At 47.1% G+C, this 24,778-nt stretch overlaps 8 protein-coding genes across 8 annotated transcripts; 5 read left to right on the top strand and 3 right to left on the bottom strand.

Moving 5' to 3' along the window:
- Positions 1 to 376: 376 nt before the first annotated feature.
- Positions 377 to 5,132, bottom strand: V8C40DRAFT_268846 (uncharacterized protein; the record flags this gene model as incomplete). Its single annotated transcript, XM_083219999.1, has 7 exons — positions 377 to 3,603; positions 3,651 to 3,683; positions 3,759 to 3,969; positions 4,034 to 4,312; positions 4,382 to 4,447; positions 4,506 to 4,719; positions 4,774 to 5,132. The coding sequence occupies 7 exons, from the start codon at positions 5,130 to 5,132 to the stop codon at positions 377 to 379; spliced, it is 4,389 nt and encodes a 1,462-aa protein (XP_083070313.1).
- A 2,064-nt stretch (positions 5,133 to 7,196) lies between these two features.
- On the top strand, positions 7,197 to 9,298 carry V8C40DRAFT_268845 (uncharacterized protein; the record flags this gene model as incomplete). Its single annotated transcript, XM_083219998.1, has 3 exons — positions 7,197 to 7,594; positions 7,665 to 8,825; positions 8,908 to 9,298. 3 exons carry the CDS (start codon positions 7,197 to 7,199, stop codon positions 9,296 to 9,298), a joined length of 1,950 nt encoding a protein of 649 aa, XP_083070312.1.
- Positions 9,299 to 9,836: 538 nt separating this feature from the next.
- Positions 9,837 to 10,944, bottom strand: V8C40DRAFT_281592 (cupin domain-containing protein; the record flags this gene model as incomplete). The annotated part of the gene is made up of 3 exons (XM_083221639.1): positions 9,837 to 10,117; positions 10,177 to 10,611; positions 10,686 to 10,944. The coding sequence occupies 3 exons, from the start codon at positions 10,942 to 10,944 to the stop codon at positions 9,837 to 9,839; spliced, it is 975 nt and encodes a 324-aa protein (XP_083070311.1).
- A 377-nt stretch (positions 10,945 to 11,321) lies between these two features.
- Positions 11,322 to 12,854, top strand: V8C40DRAFT_281591 (aldehyde dehydrogenase; the record flags this gene model as incomplete). The annotated part of the gene is made up of 2 exons (XM_083221638.1): positions 11,322 to 11,866; positions 11,921 to 12,854. The coding sequence occupies 2 exons, from the start codon at positions 11,322 to 11,324 to the stop codon at positions 12,852 to 12,854; spliced, it is 1,479 nt and encodes a 492-aa protein (XP_083070310.1).
- Positions 12,855 to 13,077: 223 nt separating this feature from the next.
- V8C40DRAFT_281587 (uncharacterized protein) lies at positions 13,078 to 15,754 on the bottom strand. The gene is made up of 5 exons (XM_083221637.1): positions 14,631 to 15,754; positions 14,389 to 14,581; positions 14,171 to 14,329; positions 13,653 to 14,119; positions 13,078 to 13,592 (listed from the first exon to the last, which is right to left on the bottom strand). Exons 1-5 carry the CDS (start codon positions 15,586 to 15,588, stop codon positions 13,102 to 13,104), a joined length of 2,268 nt encoding a protein of 755 aa, XP_083070309.1. The 5' UTR covers positions 15,589 to 15,754; the 3' UTR covers positions 13,078 to 13,101.
- Positions 15,755 to 16,429: 675 nt separating this feature from the next.
- Positions 16,430 to 17,400, top strand: V8C40DRAFT_281584 (fumarylacetoacetate hydrolase family protein; the record flags this gene model as incomplete). The annotated part of the gene is made up of 3 exons (XM_083221636.1): positions 16,430 to 16,618; positions 16,680 to 17,146; positions 17,199 to 17,400. The coding sequence occupies 3 exons, from the start codon at positions 16,430 to 16,432 to the stop codon at positions 17,398 to 17,400; spliced, it is 858 nt and encodes a 285-aa protein (XP_083070308.1).
- A 964-nt stretch (positions 17,401 to 18,364) lies between these two features.
- On the top strand, positions 18,365 to 19,693 carry V8C40DRAFT_72245 (glycoside hydrolase family 45 protein). The gene is made up of 3 exons (XM_083223357.1): positions 18,365 to 18,630; positions 18,688 to 18,753; positions 18,812 to 19,693. Exons 1-3 carry the CDS (start codon positions 18,562 to 18,564, stop codon positions 19,475 to 19,477), a joined length of 801 nt encoding a protein of 266 aa, XP_083070307.1. The 5' UTR covers positions 18,365 to 18,561; the 3' UTR covers positions 19,478 to 19,693.
- Positions 19,694 to 21,647: 1,954 nt separating this feature from the next.
- V8C40DRAFT_281582 (uncharacterized protein) lies at positions 21,648 to 24,625 on the top strand (the record flags this gene model as incomplete). Its single annotated transcript, XM_083221635.1, has 13 exons — positions 21,648 to 21,754; positions 21,830 to 21,932; positions 21,998 to 22,378; positions 22,432 to 22,491; positions 22,548 to 22,690; positions 22,749 to 22,875; positions 22,941 to 23,406; positions 23,482 to 23,576; positions 23,644 to 23,777; positions 23,834 to 23,956; positions 24,029 to 24,158; positions 24,216 to 24,373; positions 24,436 to 24,625. The coding sequence occupies 13 exons, from the start codon at positions 21,648 to 21,650 to the stop codon at positions 24,539 to 24,541; spliced, it is 2,133 nt and encodes a 710-aa protein (XP_083070306.1). The 3' UTR covers positions 24,542 to 24,625.
- Positions 24,626 to 24,778: the final 153 nt, after the last annotated feature.

The following is a 24,778-nucleotide window of genomic DNA, read 5'->3' as shown; positions in this document are numbered from 1 at the left end:
GTGTAGCACTAGCCTCTTTTGCCCATTAGAAATCCTAATCCTAGCTCCTTTATGAACGAGAAGGCCTAAAATTGCCGTGTGGTTATTCTGAAAGGCCGATACAAGCGGTGTTAATTTATCTCTATGGCTAATAATGAAATAAGCTCCTTTATCAATATGAAGTCTTGCTATTACTTTGCGGCTATTCCGTGAAATAAAGAGGCCGGATATGAATCCATTTTATCGCTAATACTAACATCACCTCCTTCATCAAAAAGAATAATTGCTATTGCTGCGCACGCATAAGAAGCAATGCTACCGTCACGTAACCACTCTTCCAAGCTAATAAAATGATGTTAATCCATATTAGTCACTGACATCACCATCAGCTCCTTCATCAATACGCATAGTTATCATTCTCTGAATCCCGTGAAAATGAATCTGAATCACATATATCGGTAGTACTGATGCCAGGTCCATTATCACTAAGAAGCCTCACTACTGCCTCATGGCCAAGATATGAGGCCCATGAAAGTGGTGTCGACCCATCTTTATCGCTGGTATTAATAGCGGCTCCATTATTAATAAGAAGCCTCACTATACCCTCATGGCCATGTTGTGAGGCCCATGAAAGTGGTGTGAACCCATCTCTATCGCTGGTATTGATAGCGGCTCCATTATTTATAAGAAGCCTCACTACACCCTCATGGCCAAGTTGTGAGGCCCATGAAAGTGGTGTCAACCCATCTCTATCGCTGGTATTAATAGCGGCTCCATTATTAATAAGAAACCTTACTGCTTCTTCGTAACCACTCGATGAGGCGTATGAGAGTGCTGTACGCCCATTTCCATCGCGGACATTAATGTCGGCTCCCATGTCGATAAGAAGCCTTGTTGCCTTATAGCCCCTCCGTACGGCCCATAGGAGCAATGGTAATCCACTTGTATCGATGATATTAACGTCAGCTCCCTTGTTGACAAGAAGCCTTGCCACTGCCTCGTGGCCACGTTCAAGAGCCACCCACAGCAATGTGTGGCCGTCATAAAACATATCCTTAGCGTTAACATCCCCCCCGTTATCGAGAAGCAGCTTCACGACAGGCTCACGGTCATTTTCTACCGCTGCCAGTAATGGAAACGTCCCGTGTGGATTTCGGGAAGTTGCTGAAGCGCCGTGTGACAAGAGGAGATGAACTATATCTGTTTGACCTCTTTGTGAAGCTAAGAAAAGTAATCCGGTACGCTCAGCTTCGCTATCAGGCTCCCCCCCGTTTTCGAGAAGCAGCTTCACGATAGGCACATGGTCATTTTCTATCGCTGCCAGTAATGGAAACCTCTCGTATTGATTTCGCGAAGTTGCTGAAGCGCCGTGTGACAAGAGGAGATCGACTATGGCCGTTTGACCTCTTCGTGAAGCTAAGAGAAGGGCTTCGTCATCAAGCGCGTCCTCGTCCTCATCCTCGTCCTCAAGTTCGTCTTCGAAGCTCCTGTCAAATCCCTGTAATTTGTTTGTATTGGCTCCAGCCTTGAGCAATTCCGAAAGAAACTCCTCAAGGACATCATCACGGTCCTTGTAAGAGAGCTCCTTTAAGGCAAAATAGACAGCTCCGTCGAGCTTGACGTTTTTCTCAAGAAATTTCAAGAGTAGCGTCTTGTTTCTTTCACAAATGGCGTAGTAAACGGGCCAAGTATACAGCCTAAAGCAATCAGCACCCGCCTCAATTAACTTCAAGATAACTTCCTCGGCGCCCGCCAATGTTAGGGTAATGGCCAGCGGCGTTTCGCCATCGTTACTTTCCGCGTTGATATCCACAAAGTGGTTACTTCGGTGGCCTGTGTCTTTGTCCCGAATGATGCTTTGATTGATCGCACCGTATCGAGACTGCCACTCGATCGACCGGTTCAGCAGCGCGAGCGCCATATTTCGATGGTCATCTCTGAGGGCAAGAAGAAGTGGTGTGTTCCCGTCCGAGTCTCTACCATCGACTTCTACATCATCTTTCTGCAGCAGTGCGTCAAAGGCGCTTTTCGAATCAAGTGCAACCAGGACATGAAGCGGCGTTGCTCCAATGAATGGCCATCCTATGGGTGCGTAGGCGTTATTAGGATCCATGACTCTCCATATGCTCGCAATTTTCCTCAAAAATTCGGATTGTTGATACCATTGAAGGAGTGGAAGGAGATCATGTTGAGGAATTCCTTCCCATTCTACCTCCCGGATATGGCGAAAGACAAATCGCACTAGATATGGTACTAACGGAAATCTTGCTGAGAATGTGCCGCGAGATAGCTGAGCCCCTTCTGACACCTCCTTTAATGCCAAGTATCTGAGACAGGACCTCGATATTTCAAAGTGTCCAGCTCCGAGTTGAGATTGAGAGGTATCATCAATTCCGACATGGCTGAGAAACTTCCCTAGTATATAATCAGCGACTGATTGGTGGACGAACTGAACCTCCCGATCCGAGTCTTCTCCTCCAAGTTCGTATTGTTCCCAAATTTCACGGGTATGGAATTCCACCAAGCCTCTGGAAATGTGTCTCACGTGCTTTTCGAAATCCTCTAAAGTATCGGACCAGCTGTCGTGGCTTCTGAGTTCGGAGACAGTCGTGCAAGTCATGTCTTTATCGGTAGCAAGCGCCTCCCGAAGCTCTTGCGCAGACAAGGGTCGCTCAGCAAATAGAACCCACTGGAACAGCTTGGTCATCTGTTGATTTTCGGCTCTAGTAGCGCCGCTCAAAATGTCGGTGTATAGCTCATCAAGGGCTTCTGGGGTAGTTTTGATCTTCTCGTGCAGCTTCTCCGCCTTGATGCCAATTGTGTTCCCATCAATCACTATTGAAGTGATTAAGACTGCCCATTGGAATCCTCCTTGGGCCTTCAGCATGATCTCCTTCTCAATCTGCTCGCGCTTTGCTTTTGGTTGAATTTGCTTTAGTCGCTCTCGAATGACCAATCGAATGTCTTTGTCATTTCTCTCTTCCACAAAGATCGTTGAGATCATGTCAAGGCCAAGAAGTGGGAAATGTCTAGAAGAAAAGCATATCTTTACCTGCGCTTCTTCGCGTTCAACGTTGTTCATGAGGCTTTTGAAATACTCCAACAAATATTTGGCATGAACTTCCCCACACTCATCAATCGCGTCGACGAAGATGGCTACAGGCCGATTCCTCGTCCCTTTAGTTAAAACCTCAGACATGAAATCTTGAAGTTCTTCTTTGGCCCAAGTCCATCTCTTCTCCTGGTAAGTCCCAAATCGCCTCTCCTGGTCATTAAATCGTTCAGTGAGTTGAGCGAGATACTCCGGGAAGTATATGAGCATGGAGTTCAGTAATGCACGGAATACACCCAGTGGGTTCTTCTGCAAAGGTGCTCCTCGACCGTGAAAGAAAAAAGACACAACAAGCTCCCCAGACTTTCTGTGATCCATCATTGTAACGGCGAACTTCATGAGAACGGACTTTCCAGCCCCGGGATTCCCTTTGATCCAGAAGAGACCTCGTGATTTGTTCATCCAAGCTTGGTATTGCGAATCATCGAGGAGCCACTCGCAGGTGTCTTTTGCGAAATGGATTTCTTTGTACCTGTGTTCTTGTTCTCGAAAAGAAAGCGACCTGAGACATCCTATGCTTGGTCAGTGGCTTGATGCAAATTATTCTCGATCTACAGACCAATGTTCTCATCGGAAAGCCACGCTGATGATGCTGTGGAGGAGCCGTCAGTAAATTGTATATGTAGAGTCAAGGTTAGTCACGCACAATTGCTCCCAACTACCGTACTCAAGGCAATAGACTTGTTTTGTGATATTCTTACTAGTGGCTCCAGAGCGATCCGAACACGGGTGTAGAGCTCGTCGTATTGGTTGTTATATTTCACCATCTCGGAATGATTGCGGTTAATTGGATGCTGATTGTTACTGCCATAGGTCGCAGATGAGACGTCAACCAACACTTTAGGATCTCCGGAGAGTTTCCATTTGCCGTCTTCTGTCTAAACGAGATATAAGCAACATTTCAGCACAGTCATATAAAAGATAAAATTCTCAAGAGCGCACTTCGACTGCAGTGGGGGAATTCTCCGTTTCGTAGAAGGAGACGATTCGAAGACGTTTTGTGCCGAATGCGTTGCTGAAATCTTTTTCGAGGCGTTGAAGGAGTGCTGAGTTCTTATTGAGCGACTCAAGAAGACTCCTGTTTGGGTAGTCTTTGACCAAAGGAACCAGTGATTCAATAGCCATCCCTTGATGAGGAACACCGAAGAACAAGAATCCAGCAGTAGAACACAGTATCGAATCATCTTTCTCGTCTAATGCTTCTTTCAACTTGACTATGGCCTGCGACTCGGATGGTAAGTAGGTGGCACGGAAATTGCTTCATTAATTTCTGGTAGGGCCAACACAAACCTCTTTAATAACAAGACCCCCGAGACTGTGTCCAATGAAAATTATGGGACGAGTTTGAGTGAATCCCTGGGTACAAGATTAGCTAGAGAAGGCAATTAGAATAGAAGAAGACAATTCTACAAACCCGAATGCCTTTCATGTCGATTTGAAGAGCTTTGCCCAAGTCCGTTAAGTTCTGAAATGACCTGCTCCGAATGAGCCGAGTGTCATATCCATAGATTAAGATCCTTGCACCGGGAACATCTATCGGAAGAGCATCACGGAGCCACATAAAGGAACCATGTCTTTCTTTGAAAGAACCGAACGCGTGTCCGCCGAGACCGGATATTGCGATCACACTGAATACACTTGTTAATGCCGTATAAGTTGTCGGAATTTCATTCTTGACTCACTCAACATAGCAGTCATTGTCTTTGGTATGTTGAAGAGGCGTGAAACCGGAGAAATGAGTATCAAACACAAGTGATTTTCTCCGGCTGAAGTCATCCTCCCCCGAGGTCTCGTCCACCGGGAGATTGAATACCCATTCATTTCGAGAGCAGTCGGACAAACATTCTGGGAGAGCATGAAAACTTAGAGTTGCGACTTTGCTGATTTGCTCGATAGGGCTGATTGCAAGTGAATGAACAACGACGCTCGCGCCGGCTTCTATGGAAAGTATTCTCTTAACGAGCTCACGGACATCGGCCCTGGTTTCGCATTCACATGGGATCCCTCGCAGCCTAAAATTTTGGTAGCGATCGGCTGACATAACGCTGCTGCGCTGACGACAGAGATTCCAAGAACTCGAAGGTCGGAGAAAATTGGTGGAAGCGGTATTTTCTAGGATCGATAAAAGCAGAGTAAAACCCGGCACCTCTACCGCAAAATGTCGTCAAGCCCTAGCTTCGCGCGCAGCGCAATTTCTGTCCCACGCTTTCGTCAATTAGATGTTTTCAAGTCGGGCAGAAATACGCGCCTGGGCGCCTAATAGGCGGACAGGGCCGCGTCCCAATTCGAGGCTGGTCAAGATGATTGGCCAGACACCCTCTATTACTGGCTGGACCTTCGAGCGTTGGATTGGTCGGTCCATGGTGACACAGCCTTCAGCCTGGTCTTGGCCAGCTGCATAGTATGTAGAAGAGATTTTCTCTCTTCTCTTCTCTCTCTCGTCTCGATCTCTTTTAAAAGAGAATCAAATCCCTGCCAAAATGTCCCGTTATTATGTCAAATGGGTGCTAAAATCAGCCGGTGTTCGTTGGTGGTCAGGTCACCTCTTGTTCATGGGAGACCCCGAGGATTCCCCTACCCATGGCTATACTAGAACTGGGAGTAAGCATCCCCGAAGTTGTAGATACCATCCGTTTGGCTAAAGAGCGGCATCTATTGACCACATCGCGATATTGGCTCTTCTATTAATCATCGGGATGATTAGAGATTTTCAACTTGAGCCAGTCTCGATAAATGGTAGAGCGACTGTCAATACAAAGGAGTTGATTGGCGATACCATTAGTATATTGGGCGCAGACTGGGTAGCTTTTCGTGAGGCGAACTCACGCAGAGCCTCATCAACCACCAGAATTTCGGAATCACCTATCAGACCTACATCGATTCTCTCTAGCCGCAAGGCGTCCTGCAAACGTCCTATCCGGTGCGGTTTCGGTGACCGCCCCCACAGATCAATGTCACATACCTTTTGGTGGAGTTGAACACAGGGGATTGGTCGAGATGCCAGCCTGATTGTCGAAATGCCAGCTTGGCTGCCACCTCCAGACACTAGTGCCAACGAATACACAACTCACTACCCCAGGGAGCACCACATGGCGTACCTTAACAATGACTGGGTAGAATATGAAGCGTGTGAGATGTAAAAAATCGCTATAAAGCGCCTTTATAAGTTGGTGTGTAAGGGTGTGTAGTTAGCATAGAGTCTACTAGGTAGTGCTAATACTCGCGGCTCTTTTGGTGAATTAGCGCAGTTGGCACGCCTTTCATCCAATTTAGAACTTACAATGTAAAATACGAAACATTGATGGCAAAGGTGGTGCGCCTGAAGGTACATGTGTTAAATAACGCTATTTATTAGCTAAAATCCGGCTTGGCCTTTATAACTTCCGTGTTAGCATTGTCGTTGATCATCTTTTCTTCTTCTTCTTTTTTTCAATCATACCACTGATATCTTCAAAGCGCTGTATTTAACAGTGAGATCCTTTTGGTGTTACGGCTACGCTGCGATATTAACCCCTCATTCAATCATCATCAATTCTACCAGCTCCCACCCGAGGGCCGATACCAAGCTTACACAAAATCCTTCAGTCCCACATTGCCACCATGGAACTCCCAAACATCATTATATTCTACGCATTAAATGTATTACTAAGTATAAAGTCAGTCGTTATTAGCCGGTAGGCATCCTTGCACTCTCAATAGTATTTTGCAACTATGGGCGGAGATGCTAGTTAGAGACGAAGTGAGGGCAGCGCCGCAGGAAGGGAGCCTCGTCTGTTACCATATTTCCTCGGTATACTGGAAGTAAGCCTCGTCTGTTACATATTCCCTCGGTATATTGGACTGTGGATTTCCTCATGTATAATCCCTGTTTTGATTATGACAGGCAATACGCTAGCTTTGTCACGTTAGAATGTTACCATAAAACCAACAACTCAGTCCAGTTTAGCGAGAGAATACGGTGTTCTCTTGGAACAGACGATCTTCCGCAATTTTTCAACGAGGAGCTGACTGCCTCGCTGATTCACCTCTACCTCCACAATCCACGACTTGTTGTGTATACCTGTACAATTGGCCCGACCTTCTGGACATACAGACCATATTCGCTATGCTGCCAGAATGGGCAGCCCATCGCGCTATGGGGACGATGGTGGCGATGCTGCTGTTTGGCACTGCATTTTCCATAGGCCACCATTTCTTTTATCAGAGCCTGTCGGGAAAGCCGCCGCCAAGTTCCGTATATTTCAGCGGTTTTGGTGGCGGATTAACTGGACAACAAGTTAACTTGGCCGTCGGCTCTGTATTTGCCTTCCTTGTCAACTCTGCTCTTGGCGCTGTGATAACCACTGCGGCGGATCAGGCGCTGTGGGCAACGATTCGGACAAAACCATTGAAGCTGGGCACCATTGATAACTTGGCGACCGTAACAACCGGAATCTGGAGTGTATTTGACTTCCGATTGTGGAGAGATAGCCCGATTAGGATGTTTGTGGTTACTATTTTATGGTAAATACGGATCTTCTATATAATGTTTTTACATATGCGGAAGTCTATAGATATATACTCACATTTGCAGGCTCATACCCATAACGTCTTTCATAACACCGGCCACACTTAACGTAGGATGGTCAGCAACAACGTTCACGTCCTTAATGAGAGTCCCACAGATCGATTTTACCAGTTTGAACTTTGCCAACATACAATCACAGCCAGGTCTCTCGCCTGTGTATGATTATAGCAATCCCCAATATGCTGTCTTACAAACAGTGACGGGAAGCACGACAGGAGGTTATGTCTTGCCAATATCCTCACCATACGAAAATGCTACATGGGTGCTGAAATTTCCCGGGCCGGCTCTGTCGTGCGGAAACATCAACGAAGCATCGGCTTCATATCGTAACATCTCCGATAACATCCTCAAGGCAGCGACCGCGGGAGCAGAGGGCTGCATGCGGTCCTTCGGCTACCTCTCTTGGGTGCCGACTATCCCCTATAGCAATTCCGGAGCCATTAGCTCGCTACCGTTCCCGAGCCTCTTTAATATCTCGGATAGCAAATTGAAGAGCGCTGTATATGAACCGCCATCACTGCCGCTCGGGCCACTAAACGGGGACGCTGAAGTATTAGAACTCTATATTGCAGCCATACCGAGTTGGAATCAGGATGTCACTTGCCAAAGGCAGCTGCCTAATATGACCATTACGAGTTGTTATTTGTATAACACCTCATACATAGCGAACTTTACATACGTCAACAACATTCAGAGCGTAAACATTACAACGCAAGGCTCGTTCAATAACGTCTCGGCAACGGAAACCATTGCAGGTGTAGCTCCGCTCGAAATTGACCAGACCACTCACAACCCGCCCATGTACAATGTACAAGGGGTAGAGAATTATGCTTATGAGGCTGTAATGGACGCCTTTGGCCGAATGTTTGTGGGAGCCATAGTCCGTGACTTTGACGGCGATCTGTATGGGAATACGGTGGGGGTAACAATTGCTGCCAATATGGCCTCAACACCACTCCTACAAACGAAAGAATTCAACTTCTTGCAGCCTCTTACTGCGATGGGCAGCATAGTGTCACTGAAAGGGCTGGTTGCTGCTGATGGACCCCGTCTGTGGAATGGCCATTCTATCGAAGAAGCAGCCAACTCGACCATCCCTATGGCCAGGGTTATGGAGGAGCTATTCCGCAATGTCACTGTATCCCTAATGAGCAATTCTTTGTTACAGTCAGTCAGCCATATCCCTAACATCTCCTCGCCTCTATTTTTACTTTCTTTGTTATATACAGTTATACTAATATATTCACAGGCCCAATTATTCTTCCCCATATGCACCACCTGATATACCCGTGACACAGACACACTATGCTTTGATTTACTCATATGCAGCCAATACTCTCTGGCTAGCGTATGGAATTGCCCTTGGCATGACTCTTCTCAGTATCTTATTAGGAGTTGTTTCTATATACCATAATAGTGGCTTCTCATACATGTCTAAATTTTCCACGATACTTCGAGTCGCCCACTGCATCGATCTGTCAGATGCCATACAACCTGAAGATAAGGATGGGAAAGATCCGACGCCACGATACATTAAGAATTTAACGGTTTCATTCCCACCAACTGGAGATACAGTGCATTATAGACGAGCTAAGAAGGATTCTGAGGGAGAGCAACTGCGGCAGATGGAGGAGAATTAGACGCGGATGGCGAGTCTTATCATTTTATGTTTTCATGGTGATGAATGAAAAGCAGCCTGATTGCAAGGCATATTATAACTAGAATTAAGGTTGCTAACTTAATCCTGTTTAAACTAAGAGCAGCAAGTGGAGGAAGAAGATCTATCTGTCCTACCTATATTGCATTAGATCGACTATGACTCACAGGTACAAGGTTCCAATAGCCACTTTATTTGTTGCGTGTATTTTATCATCATCCAGACATAGGAACATTCGAATACTATATTGATGGCTGCCTGGCATAAGGGTTCTTTCGTGCCGGAGTCAAATACATATCGCAATCCCTTCGTCACTATTGCTTAAAAGTAAGTCTATGTATCTTAGTGGCCTCGCAGCAGAATAGCCAAGACAAGGCATTTTATTGACAGCTAAGGAACGCACCCTTAGACTGGCCTGACAAACAGTAAATAACACACAAGAAACTAGCTGCCTAACTGCTATAAAACAAAAAACAGAAGAACAAGTTGCAGTATTTCCCAGTGGATGTAATAGTGCTTGATTAATCAGCTTCGGTGCGGTAATATCCTAATGCCTCCAACATCGGCTTGTTATGGAATCTATATAGGTATACGCGACTATCTATATCAGCAGCGTGGTGATACTTATTCCACGCGGGTATACAGAATGTATCGCCTTGCTTCCAACGAAAGCGCTGTCCATTGATCTCGGTGTACCCGCTGCCCGAGAATACATGATATATCGACGAGGCAGTCTCACGAATGACAGGCGATGTGCAGCCTGCGTTCAGACGCTCAGCAGCGCCACCAAGAGTTCGTGATACTATCGAATATGTTAGGGAAATATTGAACCTGGAGGGACTATCACCTCTATTCTCATACCTGATTCACCGTCTGACTTGGTATAATTTTCCGATGACCAGTCGCCTTCGTTCTCATCCAACTTGGTCTGCATGGCTACCCAGGGAAAAACGAGAGGCGAAGACTTAGGATCGACTTCTTCGTACGGATATGCAGGAGACGGGTAGTGCTCAACAAAATGTACCGGCATGAGCGTATAATTTGGCACATCAAGGCCGTCAAGCCAGACCATGACTCCCGGCCCGTCTTTGCCCTGATCGTGCCAATGCCACGGAGGCGTAAGTACCAAGTCTCCCCTCTGCATACGAAGACGTTTGCCTTCTACCGTAGTGAAGCCACCTTCGCCTTCAATGATGAAGCGCATGGCAAAGGCTGTGTGTCTATGTGCGACGGTGACTTCATTCGGCATCACGATCTGGAGTCCCGCGGCCAATGTGTCATTTGCAAATGGAGGCTCTGTGCATAACATTGTCCAGCGTCACTTCTTTTGAACCTCAAATTACATGAAATCATATAGCTTAAATACACACCTCGAGCTGGATTGATCAACATTAATGTTCGTCTTTCAGCCTCCTCTGGAGGCACCACCTGCCCGGCAAGCAGTAGAACAGGTTTGATTTGCTCATACTGCCAGACCACTGGCACGCACGACGAATTCGGGACTCGTGGGTTAATCTTTGCCATTTCTGTCCATAGAGGCTTGGTATGTGCCTCTGAGGCTAGCTTGAACAGCTTCTGGCTGGCGTCTGCCGGCGCATTGGCGTGCTGGTCAGTCTTGAAAGAGGTCATGATTGTATTCGTCGAATCAGATAAGATGGATGCGATGTGATGAGACATGGCTAGGAGAGGTTGTCAATCGCGTTAAGTACATGATAACTATTAACGTCCATGGCCACATAGCATAGATGCGGCAGGGGAATACATGTACGCTTTGCCGATACACACCCGACGGCACGTAAAGGCGGCAAAGACCTGGAGCAGCCGATTATCCCCCGTTATTCCAGCAACCATGTAGAGCCGTTTATTCCACCATCATCCTATATATATATATATCTATTTATATATACACCAGGCTCAAGTGAACATCCGTCGCATATCCTATCATAGACGCCATAAGTCCCATAGTTTCGTTAACTCACATTTCTTCCCCTCATTTATACCTAGACATGGGTTCCATGGGAGCGAACAGCGGCTCGTCCGTATCCGCCTTTACTACATCATCAACGATCCCTTTCTGGCTCAAAGGCAAGCAAGTGATGTCCGCCGAGACGTTTGATGTAATTTCTCCTCTGGATCAGAAACCATTGTACAAATGCTCTTCAGCCTCTGAAGGGGATGTACTCAGAGCAGTCAAGGCCGCGAAAGAGGCATACATGTCTTGGTCTCAAACCAAGCCAGACACAAGAAGAGACATCTTTCTTCGCGCCGCAGAGCTATTTGAGAGAAGAAGAAAAGAGATGTTTCACTACAGCCATACCGAAACGGGCGCGGCACAGAACATCTTCGACATCGAGCATGGCTTTGCCGCCAATGCGTGCCGAAGTATTGCGGGCCTAATCCAGGTCGCAACTACATCGTCGATGCCCATCGTTGCCGAGGAGGGTCGCCATGCTATGTTGGTTAAAGAGCCTTATGGTGTTGTTTTGGCAATATCTCCTTGGAATATCCCCAATGTGTTGGGTCTGCGTGCTTGTTTGCAGCCCCTGGCGATGTAAGTCGTTCATTTTCCATCATTGTTACCTGTTCATATTCTGACATTGCAAAGGGGAAACACAGTGGTTCTAAAGGGCCCAGAAGCAGCCCCGGGGACTTTGTGGGCCATTGCGTCTATCCTTCACGAAGCTGGTCTTCCGGCAGGCTGCCTCAATACCCTGTACCATCGACCAGCTGACGCCGCCAAGATCACAAACATGTTGATTGCGCATCCAGCAATCAAGAAGATCAATTTCACCGGCTCAACGCCTGTCGGTGCCATCATTGCCCAGCAAGCGGGTAAACACCTGAAGCCAACTGTCATGGAACTCGGTGGTAAAAACCCTGTGATAGTGTGCGAGGATGCCGATATCCAACAGGCTGCTCTCAAATGCGCGATGGGCGCCTTTTTGCATTCCGGCCAAATTTGCATGTCTACTGAGCGTATAATTGTCAACGCCAAGATTGCCGACACCTTCCGTTCGGCTCTTTGCGCTGCCGTGCTCAAATTCTTTGCGGATCAAGGCACTGTTGTTGCACAGCTCGTGAATACTACTGCTGTGGAGAAGAACCAATGGCTCCTCAAAGATGCGTTGACCAAGGGAGCCAATCTTGCCAACAACATTGCTCATAGCATTGGGTATGATGGCACGCGAATGCAGCCAGTTGTAATAGAGCATGTCAAGCCTGGTATGGAAATCTACAACACTGAGTCATTTGGGCCAACGGTATCTCTTTTTGTGGTCGACACCGACGAAGAGGCTGTCGCAATTGCAAATGACACCCCCTATGGGTTATCCAGCGCTGTGTTCACGGAAGACCTCCGTCGTGGCTTCAATGTTGCCCGCGCGATAGAGTCAGGTGCTGTACATATTAACTCCATGACTGTTCATGATGAGCCAGCACTGCCTCATGGAGGAATGAAGAACAGTGGCTGGGGACGGTTCAGTGGTTTGCAAGGGCTTGACGAGTGGGTTCAGACAAAGGTGGTGAGCTGGAGGGATTAAACATGTCCCACATGAATGGAAATAGGTGGCACTTGCCGGTTTATTCGAGTCAAGATTGCACCGATGGAAAGAAACCAAGAACCTATAGGAAAGATGAATTTAAGTGGAACGGCTAGAAATAATTGTCAATATACAGCCGACAATCTAATGATTAGTCTTTACATTTATAGCTTTAGAATAAACTTGATTAGCCTAGTGTAGAATAAACAAGACGTTGAAAAGCATACCGACACACTCAGTCCAAGAATTAAGTCGCCGAACCTTCTCCTGCCTGAAATATGTCAGTATACAGATCAGAATCGATCCACTCTTGAGATGTCCCGAGCTCAAACATTTCCAAAGGAATGGGGGGACAGCTGGTTACAGCCAGAAGTTCATTGTTATCGAGTTGAGAATCCCAACTGTATATATTGGGCTGACTGTTACCGGTTTGGGACTCTTGGCCGAGTGAGATGACTGAAAGAGGAACAGAGTAGCGGTCTGCATTTTCTCGGATAAGCCTGCTGCTGATTTCTAGATGTTTTTGCAGCATTTTATTAACCCTGCTTCCTTGTTTGGTGTCCGCTCCGACCCGCTGCAAAGTCTCAGCAGCGCGCTGGAGATACCCAAATAAATTCACAATCTTGTCAGAGCGGGAGGTATCGGTGGTCGTGCTGGCTTGTTCAGAGCTGGACCTGGCGGTCGGACTCGTGGTTTCTAGGAGTATGCAGCTGAATATAACTACAGCAGCGTTGAATGCTTTGAGGCGTTAGGCAGTTGCATATACAATGCCATGCGAGGAGGGAATGGATATCTCACTGTAGTATATAGTAAACCACCACGTTTTCAGCGCGAGATATGAACCGCGCGTCTTATAGACGATGTCGATAATATCAATAGCTGACTGCTGACAGCTCTCAATGCTGAGTTCTGCAACATGTCGGGAGAACGGCGGATCCTTTTGTCTATCGGAGTACGAAGTATGGCAATGAAGTAGAACAGTGCTCAAAATAGGTCGATGAAGAAGGATGCGGATGTTGAGATACCTCAACGTCATGATAGTACTAAGCTTATCAAAGACAGCCTCAGAATCATTTTCCGTAGAATTATTATTGCCCCATGGTCTCCGTTGTAGTTGTCTGTACAGCTTTTCTCGCCACTCGTTTAATCTTTGCTCTATTGGCATGATATAAGTGAATGCTGCAGATAAGTCAAGCGAGAAGTTTTGATCGAGGTTTGAGCCATATAAGTCAGAGATGATGGTTTGAAGAATTTCGTATAATCGTCTGCAACGGTCATGTCAATAACTATGAGAGACTGGCGCTGCTCTGACATACATTGTTGCAGTGAACAAGCAGACGGTATGACAAGAATACGATCCGTTCCTTGACTTTCTCAAGGCGCTTGGACCATGTATCGTATTAGTATCGGGGGGATCTATATTGATATAGCCAGATGGGATTATCAACGGTCGTCCCAGAGTCATACTAAACAACCTAGACTCTTGCCGTTAGACACTCAATGTTATGACGTTATGAAAGATGGCTCTTCTGACCTGTCCAGTACGACACAACCAAGCCAAGTTCTTCTCCGTCTTTCGGCTTCCGACGCGCTGAACTCATAGGACAAGGATCGCGAGTGTAGCCCAAGCTGGTATGCTGTTTGCACTGCTTGTCCGTGGAGGTTCCATGCTTCATCCGGTCTATTCGTACCCTGGTAATAGTGCGCCATCAAGAGGAGATACTGCACTGTGCCTGGTGAACTTCTATTCCGCTTTGAGGGCAGGATTACACTCACCAGTTTCCAGCTGGGCCGTATTTGATTCAGTGCAGGCCCATATGGCCCGCGCCTTCTCGCAGTACGCCTCGGAATCTTCTGCATTCCTGATCGGAGATCGATCAGGTTTCGCGCTGATGTATGTTGCAATGGCAAAGATTGAGTTAAGAAGACAGACGCAGGACCGGTTTGTAAGTCTATCATCCACATTTATTACTGAATAGTAGGCTTGAAGGATGGTTTCTTCATCTGTGATTGGAAAGATCATCCCGGTATCAGAGAAGAACAGTTTGATGAGGCGCAAAGCGATTGTCTCCTTTGGTAGATCGTAAAGATCGGCGGTTTGTAGAGACTTAGGCAGGCGACCCGATGGGATGTCAACCGCATGTGATCCTTCTAGTATCGTTGTTTCGATCGCGTCGGTCGTTGATTCTCTCACCTGTACATTAGCTTTCAAAATTGCCGCCGACGCATCCGAAACCCGTCGAAGGAATTCTATGTTTGAAGATGGTCCGAAAAATTTGCTCGTCACTGTCCCCGGTCCCATGAGAGTAGCCATGCCGTCCACCGAATCTGCATCGTTTCGTGGTATGAGATGATTCATATCCATAGCATTCTTACTATGGATCTGATTCCGGGTATCAACTTCAACATGCTGGATTGAAGGACTCGATCGCTCAGTAGAATCGGCCGTCTGATGATTTCGTTGGAAGAGAATATGTAGCATCTCTTCAATTCTAGAGAGCCTATCATTGTCATTGTTCCTTGGCTGCGGGTGCGCTCCTCTAAAATTGCTTGTTGAAGGCTGCTCGTAGAAGCAATCGAAGCCAAGATGAACGCATAGACTGCATGACGGTCGGGCCCCATCACAGCGAGACTTTCGACCTCTACAAGATGTACAGGCGACCGCTACCCGTCTCCGTTTGTAAGAAGGCATAGAACCTGCGTCATGGTCATTAAGGCTCTGCGATTCCGCCATTGTTATTTAGACATGAAAGGATGTTGGTCGCGTTCGAATTGTAACCAGGTTCTATGAATCAGGGCATTAATAGAGAAAATAGTGTTGGATAATGTTCCATGGCCCCTTTAGGAAGGTACCTGTAGCCATGACAGACCAGACAAGAACGGAGAAAGAGGCGCAGTTTATGGTGGCTTTTACACCACAAGGAGACGGGGCATGGACTTGTGAGTTGTGAAATTGTTCATAGGTAGTAAGCATGGAGTGTAATATGCAGTAATGTATTTGTATGTGCTAGCGGCTCATCTTGCCTTACTACTCCTGTATTTGTGTCACTTGCAGGGAAATGGAGAGACTTGTGTAATTGAGAATATTACCATCACTAGTAATATTTAGGCTAGAGTACCTCGCAATCCCTAATACATCACGAAACTAACTGGTTATTTGTACAACGCACGTGTACGGTATTTAACTCACGGTCGGCCTATAACGATGGGCAAAAGTAAAGTGACTCCCTGTACCAATATAAGTATGTGGAGAAAGGACGTAATGTGGCATAAATCCGACAACTGTCATCTTCGCCCTTGTACTTTGTCGGGCCGTCGGGTGGCTTCCCGTTGGAGTTCGGAATAGGAGTACAGCCTAGAGCTTCGGCATCAGGGACTCCGTCGGGTTCATCGGGAGAGATACCCGACTCCGACATCTATTGATAATGGAGTTTGGAGCATTTGGTATGTAACTCATCATGATGTGATGATACGCGAAGCAAAATAATACCGTACATAATCATCTACACGCGTGGCACTCTTCGGCTGCTTTCACCACCCAAATTCTTATTATTGATACATACTGACTCACTGATATGGAGCAGAATTGGACTCACTTAATTCGATTTATTGCCGAAGAGGACAATCAGGTTCATCTGGGCCAGATCGATCCTTCAATAGACATTGGACTCGATATCGAGGCAGGTAAACTAGTAAAGGCAAACCTTGTCATTGGCAGCGCGTTTGACGGGAAAGTATCCAATAAGATCTTGACGGTCAAGCAGGTAAAGTGCTATATAACCATGGCTCATAATGTATAATGACATCGTTTCTCATTTGGCACAGCTCCTTTGCCCTCTAGCCCAGCACGAAGTACCAATAGTTCGCTGCCTTGGTCTTAACTACCGTGATCATGCGGCGGAAGCAAACATTCCCGTTCCCAATGAACCTATCCTCTTCATAAAACCCCGGACGTCTATTAGCTCGCCATATCCCGCAACGATTAACGTGCCGTTGATTGCTCAGGATGGTACAAGCGACTACGAAGCGGAACTTGCCTTTATCATTTCGAAAGATGGGCGCGATATTCCGGAAGAGAAAGCACAGGAATATGTTCTCGGCTATACCTGTAGTAATGATATTTCTTGCAGGAGTCAACAGTTCAAAAACAGTCAGTGGTCATTCTCCAAAGGGTTTGATGGCTCAGCGCCAATTGGCCCTGTACTCGTCAGGCCAAACGTGATTGGGGATCCTCTGATATTAGACATTCAAGGGATTCACAATGGTACTATTGTGCAGAGCTCCAACACCAAGTAAGCCAGGCAGAATGTTAGCCATGCATTAAAAAAAGTTAACTTATTCCAGGGAACTCATTTTTGGTATAAACAAGACTATTTCGTTTCTTTCACAGGGCACAACGCTTGAGCGAGGCACTGTCGTCATGACCGGTACGGGACCTGGGATAGGAGGTCTCAGGAGCCCCAAGATAGTCTTGCAGCATGGAGACGACATGAGAGTGCATATTGAGAAAATTGGGACATTGATTAACAAAGTGTATTATGAGTAGACGTAGTGTTCGACGAAAGCAAAGAGCAGTTGCCTTCCATGCTGGTGGCCTAGAAGAAGAGTTGAAAGTTGTTGAAAAAGGCTGTAGTAACAAAGTACTTGATTTAGCTGTCCCATTTCAGGAGTCAAGTTCAGAACTGGTCCGAAAAAGCCAATACCACGCGTCATCTACATCAAGGGAACATCCGATCTTCCTCACTCGTAAGCGTTAGTTAGTTTCGAATTTCATTCTCAATCTCTACAAGCGAGACCTCACATTTACTAGCCAAACTTCTCTTCTAAGCCCTACTGCGATCCCCTTCCCGCTCCTATCCTCTGCATTGTTGACAAACTTTTAATCGTTTGCCAAGGACTTCGCATCTATCGGCACCCGTGGCTCCCCACTCTTTAACTCTCATGTATATTATTATCTCCCTGCCGAGAGATTTGAAGTCCTTTTTGTTTTGCGGTGCACTTTATAACTTATATATCCCTGCATCGGTGTGTACTGGTACTGCTTATTTCCGGGGCGCTGTTTCAATATGTTTATTGTTTGATTAGCACCTCTTTTTTTTTAACGTTCTTACGGAGCATTTGTACAAGGTATGAGGTAATATCCTTACAAGGTGTGAGCTGATATTATTTACTGGTTGGTAAGACTCTATGATTGATCACTATTATACATGTAAGTTTATTCACTACGAAAGAGTTCGCTTCTTTGGGTTATACAATGGAAATCAGTAAATACTGTCTATATCCTTTAAAAATTTTCCTGCTGGCCTTATCAATCGCAGGAAACTCTTTGTTTGCAGCCCTTCAGCGGCAACATCCCCATACCCTAGTCTCTTTCAGGCACAGATGCAGGGGATGTGGTGGATTCAGCCGGCCCGGGAATTTCAGGTGAAGGGGCGCCACGCGGTCAGAGATATATTGTAAATAGAATAAAGGGGTGTTATACTGAGAATTGACCTCTTGTAGCAGACGCAAACAATACTCTGCACGCTAGCATTACCCCTTACAGTTGTTTATAAAAGACCCCATAGTAACCAACGATAGCAATCCTCCGAAACATATCTGTCGATATAACTTACAGACCGGCCTTGAGTAAACATTTCGTTACTTAACCGCTGCACATTGACAATCTATTGCATTTCTTCTGCATCGCGATCTAGCACCTGCAAATATGAGGACCTCTTTCTTGATTGGCTCCGCCGTTATAGGCGCTGCTTCTGCATACAAGGCTACTACTACTGTGAGTTTATATGCAATTTAGTGAGGTCTGCTTAACCGCGGCTAACCGGAAGTCTAGCATTATTATGATGGGCAGGAGGGTGCTTGCGGATGCGGCTCAAGCTCTGGTGGATTCCCATGGCAGGTAAGACTCAAAACTTGTCCTGACTATGAGCAGTAATTGATGGACGTCTTTTCTCTAGCTTGGCATTGGTAACGGAGTCTATACGGCCGCTGGTTCTCAGGCCTTTTTTGATACGGCCGGTGCGTCGTGGTGCGGCGCGGGCTGCGGTAAATGCTATAAACTGACCTCGACGGGAGAGGCGCCTTGCTCTACTTGTGGCACAGGTGGTGTTGCTGGCCAGAGCATTATTGTAATGGTCACGAACCTGTGCCCCTATAATGGAAATCAGCAGTGGTGCCCGAACGTCGGTGATACTAACCAGTATGGTTACAGCTACCACTTTGACATTATGGCACAGAATCAGGTGTTTGGAGATAATGTGGTTGTTGATTTTGAGCCTATTGCCTGCCCCGGCCAGGCTGTTGCCGACTGGGGAACTTGTCAATGCAATGGAATACAAGAGACCGACACCACGCCCGTCCTAGGTGATGACACTAGCCTGCCTCCTCCCGCCAGTTCGAGCTCAAAGCCGGCGGCATCATCCACAAAGTCAGTGACATCGTCTGCAAAGCCAGTGACATCGTCGGCAAAGCCAGCGGCATCATCGACACCGCCATCTACCAGTGGACAACAACAAACCCTCTACGGCCAGTGTGGAGGCATTGGCTGGACAGGTCCCTCAGTTTGCCAGTCTCCGGCCACCTGCAAGGCACAGAACCAGTGGTACTCTCAGTGCCTTAACTAAGCCACCTTGAAATATGCATGTACTTGTGTCTGGTGTTGACTCCAGTATTCTTCTGGCTTCAACTTGACCTGTCTATGGTTGATTCGTTCTTGTATATATAGATTTTACGTTGGCGCAGAGCGCCTGTGTACTAGATTTCTACTTCAGTTGCTCTTGAAAATAGAACTTTGTGGCTCCAAATTCAACACTCTAGGTCTTTAAAATCCATAATCAGTCCTGAACTTTGGCAAAAAGTCTAACCGGCCCCCGAATTTTCCACGACCCATGGTTGTTTGTTAGTATAGGAGTGTAACCCCGGTATAGCGGCTTCAGTTACTTTACTAGGTTATATAATATTATTAGATCTTTAGACTCTATGCAATAGGAATTGGAACGGCTGCCAATCGAGCCAAAGATCAAGAAAGAACCGTCAATGCAAGCGGCCGATGCTAGCACTGCCCTTTACAGCAGCTTGCAACAGAATCCTGTCACATTGAATACCTAAAGGGAACTCAACATGCTAAGCATTAAATACTAATGAGAGACCCCCAACGTCGTGCAGTTCCTAACATTATAAGATGTAGATATATCCCCTGAGAGGTCAAACTTACATGTAGATAGAATTGAAACCAATGCAACACCAACTCATAGGTGATCTCAAGCCCAAGAGGGCCTAATTCAATCATTGCGGTTGTGCCATCAAAGCACGAACACACACAGTCTTTTCACACCAACACCCACATAATTGAAGCCACCCAAAGACCCAGTGTAGTAAAATGGTAGGTAATAATATTACATCTGCTCGGCGAGTGACTTTTCAACATTCAGCTGCTTGAGAATTGCGCGGACAAGCGACCGTCCGTGGCTTGACGAGACAGGTCTCGTGGGGACCAACCATATTCCTCCTAAGCACCGCAGACGGCGATCCAGACGGATGTCGTCAAGAGCTCATCATCCATGATTATCGTACAAACCAGCCCAGTCCAATCACACATACGAGGTCGACCCCAAGACCCGCTTTGAGACGGGCAGAACAAATAGTGTGGTTTTCGGCGGCTAATATGCAAGGAACAGCCAGCCATGATTTTCCTCCCGCTCCATCCCTGCACCTGTTTGGGCGTTGAAGTAGAAAAGTAGCGAGCTGAGGCATCCGCCATCGCTACTATTGCTGCAACCGGACATACCCGTGATGGTTCCCGAGGTGTTTAGATTAGGTATTAGCGTCCGCGCTGCCTTGTTCGAGATCGTGTATAAAACAACATCTAAGGACTAACCAGTCTTGGCGAGTGACTCGCATTGTGCGCCTTGTGATGAGCCCGTTTGTTGACGGTGATGCCGTACTTCTTGTGCGCATCGCCGAATCAAATACCTCATAGGCTTAACGACCTTCACCAGGGAATCTCATTTACTGGTCTCGGATGCCACCCCAGATTACTTGAGCCGTCCCGAGAAGGTGGGGGCGTGAACCATCCCGACAAGGTGGCGGCCTGAGCAACCTCTATTGACAAACAATATCCTCAATCGGGATACTGTTGCGGTCTTTTGGTAAACATTGTCACGACTGAACTCGTCTAGAGCTCGTACAATTCGTAAGCGATCCATCTTCATTGTCGTGGCTTGCCAATAGTCCGCTATCATGGCCATCAAAGGTCATTTGACAAAGGTAGACATGATCCAGGCGAGGCAGAAAACACGCACCCCCCACTCGCCCTTTCCTGGGATTTTGACTGTTTTGATGACGATTACATTGTATCTGGTTATAACTTACCGTACGAGCTTCCATTATCAGCTCAAGAAGAGAAAATGACTATTGGCAATATTTCAGCCACCATGGACCCCAGCCTTCACGATCAAGGCTTGAGCTGATCACAGTCCCGTAATGTGATTTGGAGTTTTCAGTAGTTCGTAGAGGCCATCGCCGAGCGGCTAGCTATGTCATGTTATGAACCAAGCGGTACTATAAGAATGTCATCGACATCCAACCGAGATCAGGCGTCGAACTTTGCATCAGCAACTTCTCAGTTCTTTATCTTTTTATAACAGCCCCTCTACTATTAGCTTTTACCCTCACCTCCAACGCACTTTCAACTTTATCATCTTTCACAATGGGGGACACACAGGCAGCAGCTGTGCTCAGCTCGATGAAGAATGCTTCCGAGGTTAGTCTTGTCCCACAATCGAGATGAAAGCAATGCTGATTTCCCAATTGACTGTCCGTTCTGCGATTGCCGCTGCCATTCCCGTGGCCAACAACCAAGTCTTCACTGTTTCGCTGCCTGGAACCATTATTGATTGGAAGTAAGTCGCATCATGGCATTTCCTGAAAAGCTTTCGCTATCTGAAACCGGACTAACACATCGACTCAATGGTCAGGGATTACTACTATAACTCCTCCAAGCTCATCAGGCCACCACTGGACATTCAAGTCAAGGAGGCTAGGCTCGTTGATGGAATGATCCCATTATCGAAGTTTACCGTCAGTCCAGACATCCTGGCGTATTGGCTTTGTGAACGTGATCGCTAACGATGGAGACGATACAGGCCGGAAAGACTGGAAAGAGTGTTGCCCGTAGCTACCTCGCCGCACTAGATTTGTTGGTGCCTGTGGAGGCCTCGGTCTCTGGCGTGATCGGCAATGATACCTCCGTGGTCAAAGACGAGCGCCTCAAGACCATCCGTGACCGCTACAAGCTGTCCATGGCGTATCTTACCTCCCCAGATGACACCCCTGGCAGTAATGGCAAGTCAAAGGTCGATACGTATGTACAGAAGCAGTCTATGTGGGCTAAAGAGGTGGCTGCGTATGCTCAGGCTCAAGCTCAGGCCATGGAGAGGAGCCAGCCGCCACCTGGGGCCACCACTGCGCAGGTTCGAGAGGCCAAGGAGAAGTACATGCAGTGGATCCAGGAGCATGCCCGGGAGGTGAGTGCTATATCGCTAAGCAGAAGAGTATAATACTGATGTGTGTTGAAAAGTTCAAAAACAATATCCAGACCAAGTATATGGACTGGGTGGTGCACGGCTACAAATTCATGGTGAGCCACCCTAGTTTGCGGAGTCGCCTACGTTTTGAGAACTTACATTTTGCCAGGTCGATTTCCACTTTGGAGTTGTCGACATCTCTTCGGGTATGAAGCGTATTGAGAACAGCAAGGAAGCGTACCGAAACCTGACAGTCATTGCTCCTGATGGCTCAAGCGAGTACAATGGAGTTGTGCTCAGCCCGAGTAGCTGGTAAGTGTAATCTACCATGACTCTCTATGGAGCAGCTAATGCTCACTGTTAAACCTAGGGCAACCATCGTGGCCAAGAAGGTCCTAAACTGGAAAAAGAACAACTCGGGGCCATCTCCCGCCGAGGTCCGCGCCGAGATTCGCCGTCTTCAGAACCTCTTGGTGTCTCACAAGACCCTACAAAAGGTAAGATCCATTATAAAACAGCGACTACCTATTATACTCGATGTGATCCAAGCTGATCTTATCAGGCCGTTGACGACGGTGTATTCTTCCCTGTTCTGGCAAGCAACAAGGACGCAGATCAGAGCGAGCTTCAAACTGCTTACACGGCGGTCTATGCCAGCATGGATGAAGAGAACAAGAAACTATTTGAAAAGAAGGAAGGCGCGCCGCCTGCTGAGGCTGACCCCAACGCTGCCAAGAAGGAATCCCCTCTGTCGAAACTCGAGAACGCGCAGAAGGACTACACTGAGAAAAGCCTTAGCCGCACCACTGCGACTGTGCGTGACATCGAGGGCTCGAACAAGGCTAATGTTAAAGGTTGGCTAGACGCCAGGATCGGGCAGCTGGAGGCGGATATCTCCGATCTCAAAGAACAGCTCGGCATTGCAAAGGCCACCGATCAGGCTCCGTCTCCGGCTAAGCTTCTTCCCTTGCCTGTTGTGAACGAAAATGGCATTGTCATAACAGACGAAGAAGCCAGGGCCGACCCAAGTAATTCATCTTCCTCCCCCTTTTCTCGTGGTGCGACTCTGGATTCGTCGACCAGAGGGCTAACGCAGTTCTTAGGCATCAAGAACCCGAGCAACCCAGACATTGAAGACTTGGACAACGAGGAGTCCTGGCGTAACAAGACCGACGATGGACCAGACCCCTGGACAAAGGTAAAGTTTCAACGACTGAATAGAGCACATAAGTTGCTCCGGACTCACAGGAACTGACCTGTAATAGATATCGTGCAAGGTTTCCGCCAAGTCCGATAACAAAGTCACTATGACGTCGCAATCCGCCTCTGCAGTCGCAGCCAAGGCAGGTTGGGGATTTTTCAGCGCTTCCGGCAGTGCGAGTCACTCTGATAGCAGCTCGTGAGTCTATCTTCCAAATGTGCTGCTGAGCAATTACCGTACTAAGTATTTCTCAGTGAGGCAATGCAGCAAATGTCCAACCTCGACGTTGAAGTTAGCATGAGCTGCATGGTCGTGGAGATTGAGCGCCCTTGGCTCCATGCAGAGCTTTTCGCCGATGCCGAGCTTGACTCTGGAGCGTAAGTCTTCAATCACTTCCAACACCACGATTGTGGTCCACGAACTCTTCTGATTCCGTAAACCCTTTACAGCTTCGAAATCTCGCCCGGTGAAGATGCGCTCAAGGAGGCATTTAAAAATGAGAAAAATCTTGAAGGCAAGTACCAGCAGTTCTCCTCATTTCCAACTGCATTTGTTGTCGCTGCCGATGTAGAGCTCAGTGTAAGTCGCCCTCCAGCCTGCACCTTTTCAGACTTCAACCTAATCTGTCTTCTCTAGTTCTCTGGAGACACAACCAAACTCGAAAGCGCTGTCTCTGCATCGTCCACATCGGCCAACATTTCCGTCGGGTACGGCCCCTTTGCACTCTCTGGGTCCCACAGCTCTTCCAAGTCCAAGTCCCGAACCAAGATGGACTCCACTGCGACTGGCTGCAAGTAAGTATTTTCTTTCAATGTCATTCTCTATTGAAAATAGTGAACTTACTGACATCTTGAAGGATCTCTGTCCAGGCTCCGCAGATTGTTGGCTGGATTCAGACTCTACTACCTCAGCTGCCTAAGCCGAAGGATGGGATCAGCACCATGAAAGGTCTTTTCGCCTAGGTGGCGCCTCATATACTCTGGTAGCTGTAGCAATCTGACTTATAACCTATTGTTGCCTCTAAAAGATACGCCCCATGAATTGTCATAGGAGGTAGTCGAGCATATACTATATACGTTGATCATGTGCAATGTTTCGGTTCCCGCTGTTGAGTTCTCTAAATGACTCTTTTTTATTAATACAATATTTTGTATCTTTGAAGGCTTCTTAATCAATTTCATTATATGAACTCAAATCAA

Source organism: Trichoderma camerunense, assembly GCF_050948025.1.
Source record: "Trichoderma camerunense strain CBS 138272 chromosome Unknown V8C40scaffold_16, whole genome shotgun sequence".
In the NCBI taxonomy this organism is placed as follows: domain Eukaryota; kingdom Fungi; phylum Ascomycota; class Sordariomycetes; order Hypocreales; family Hypocreaceae; genus Trichoderma; species Trichoderma camerunense.
This window is presented reverse-complemented; position numbering and strand designations above follow the sequence as displayed.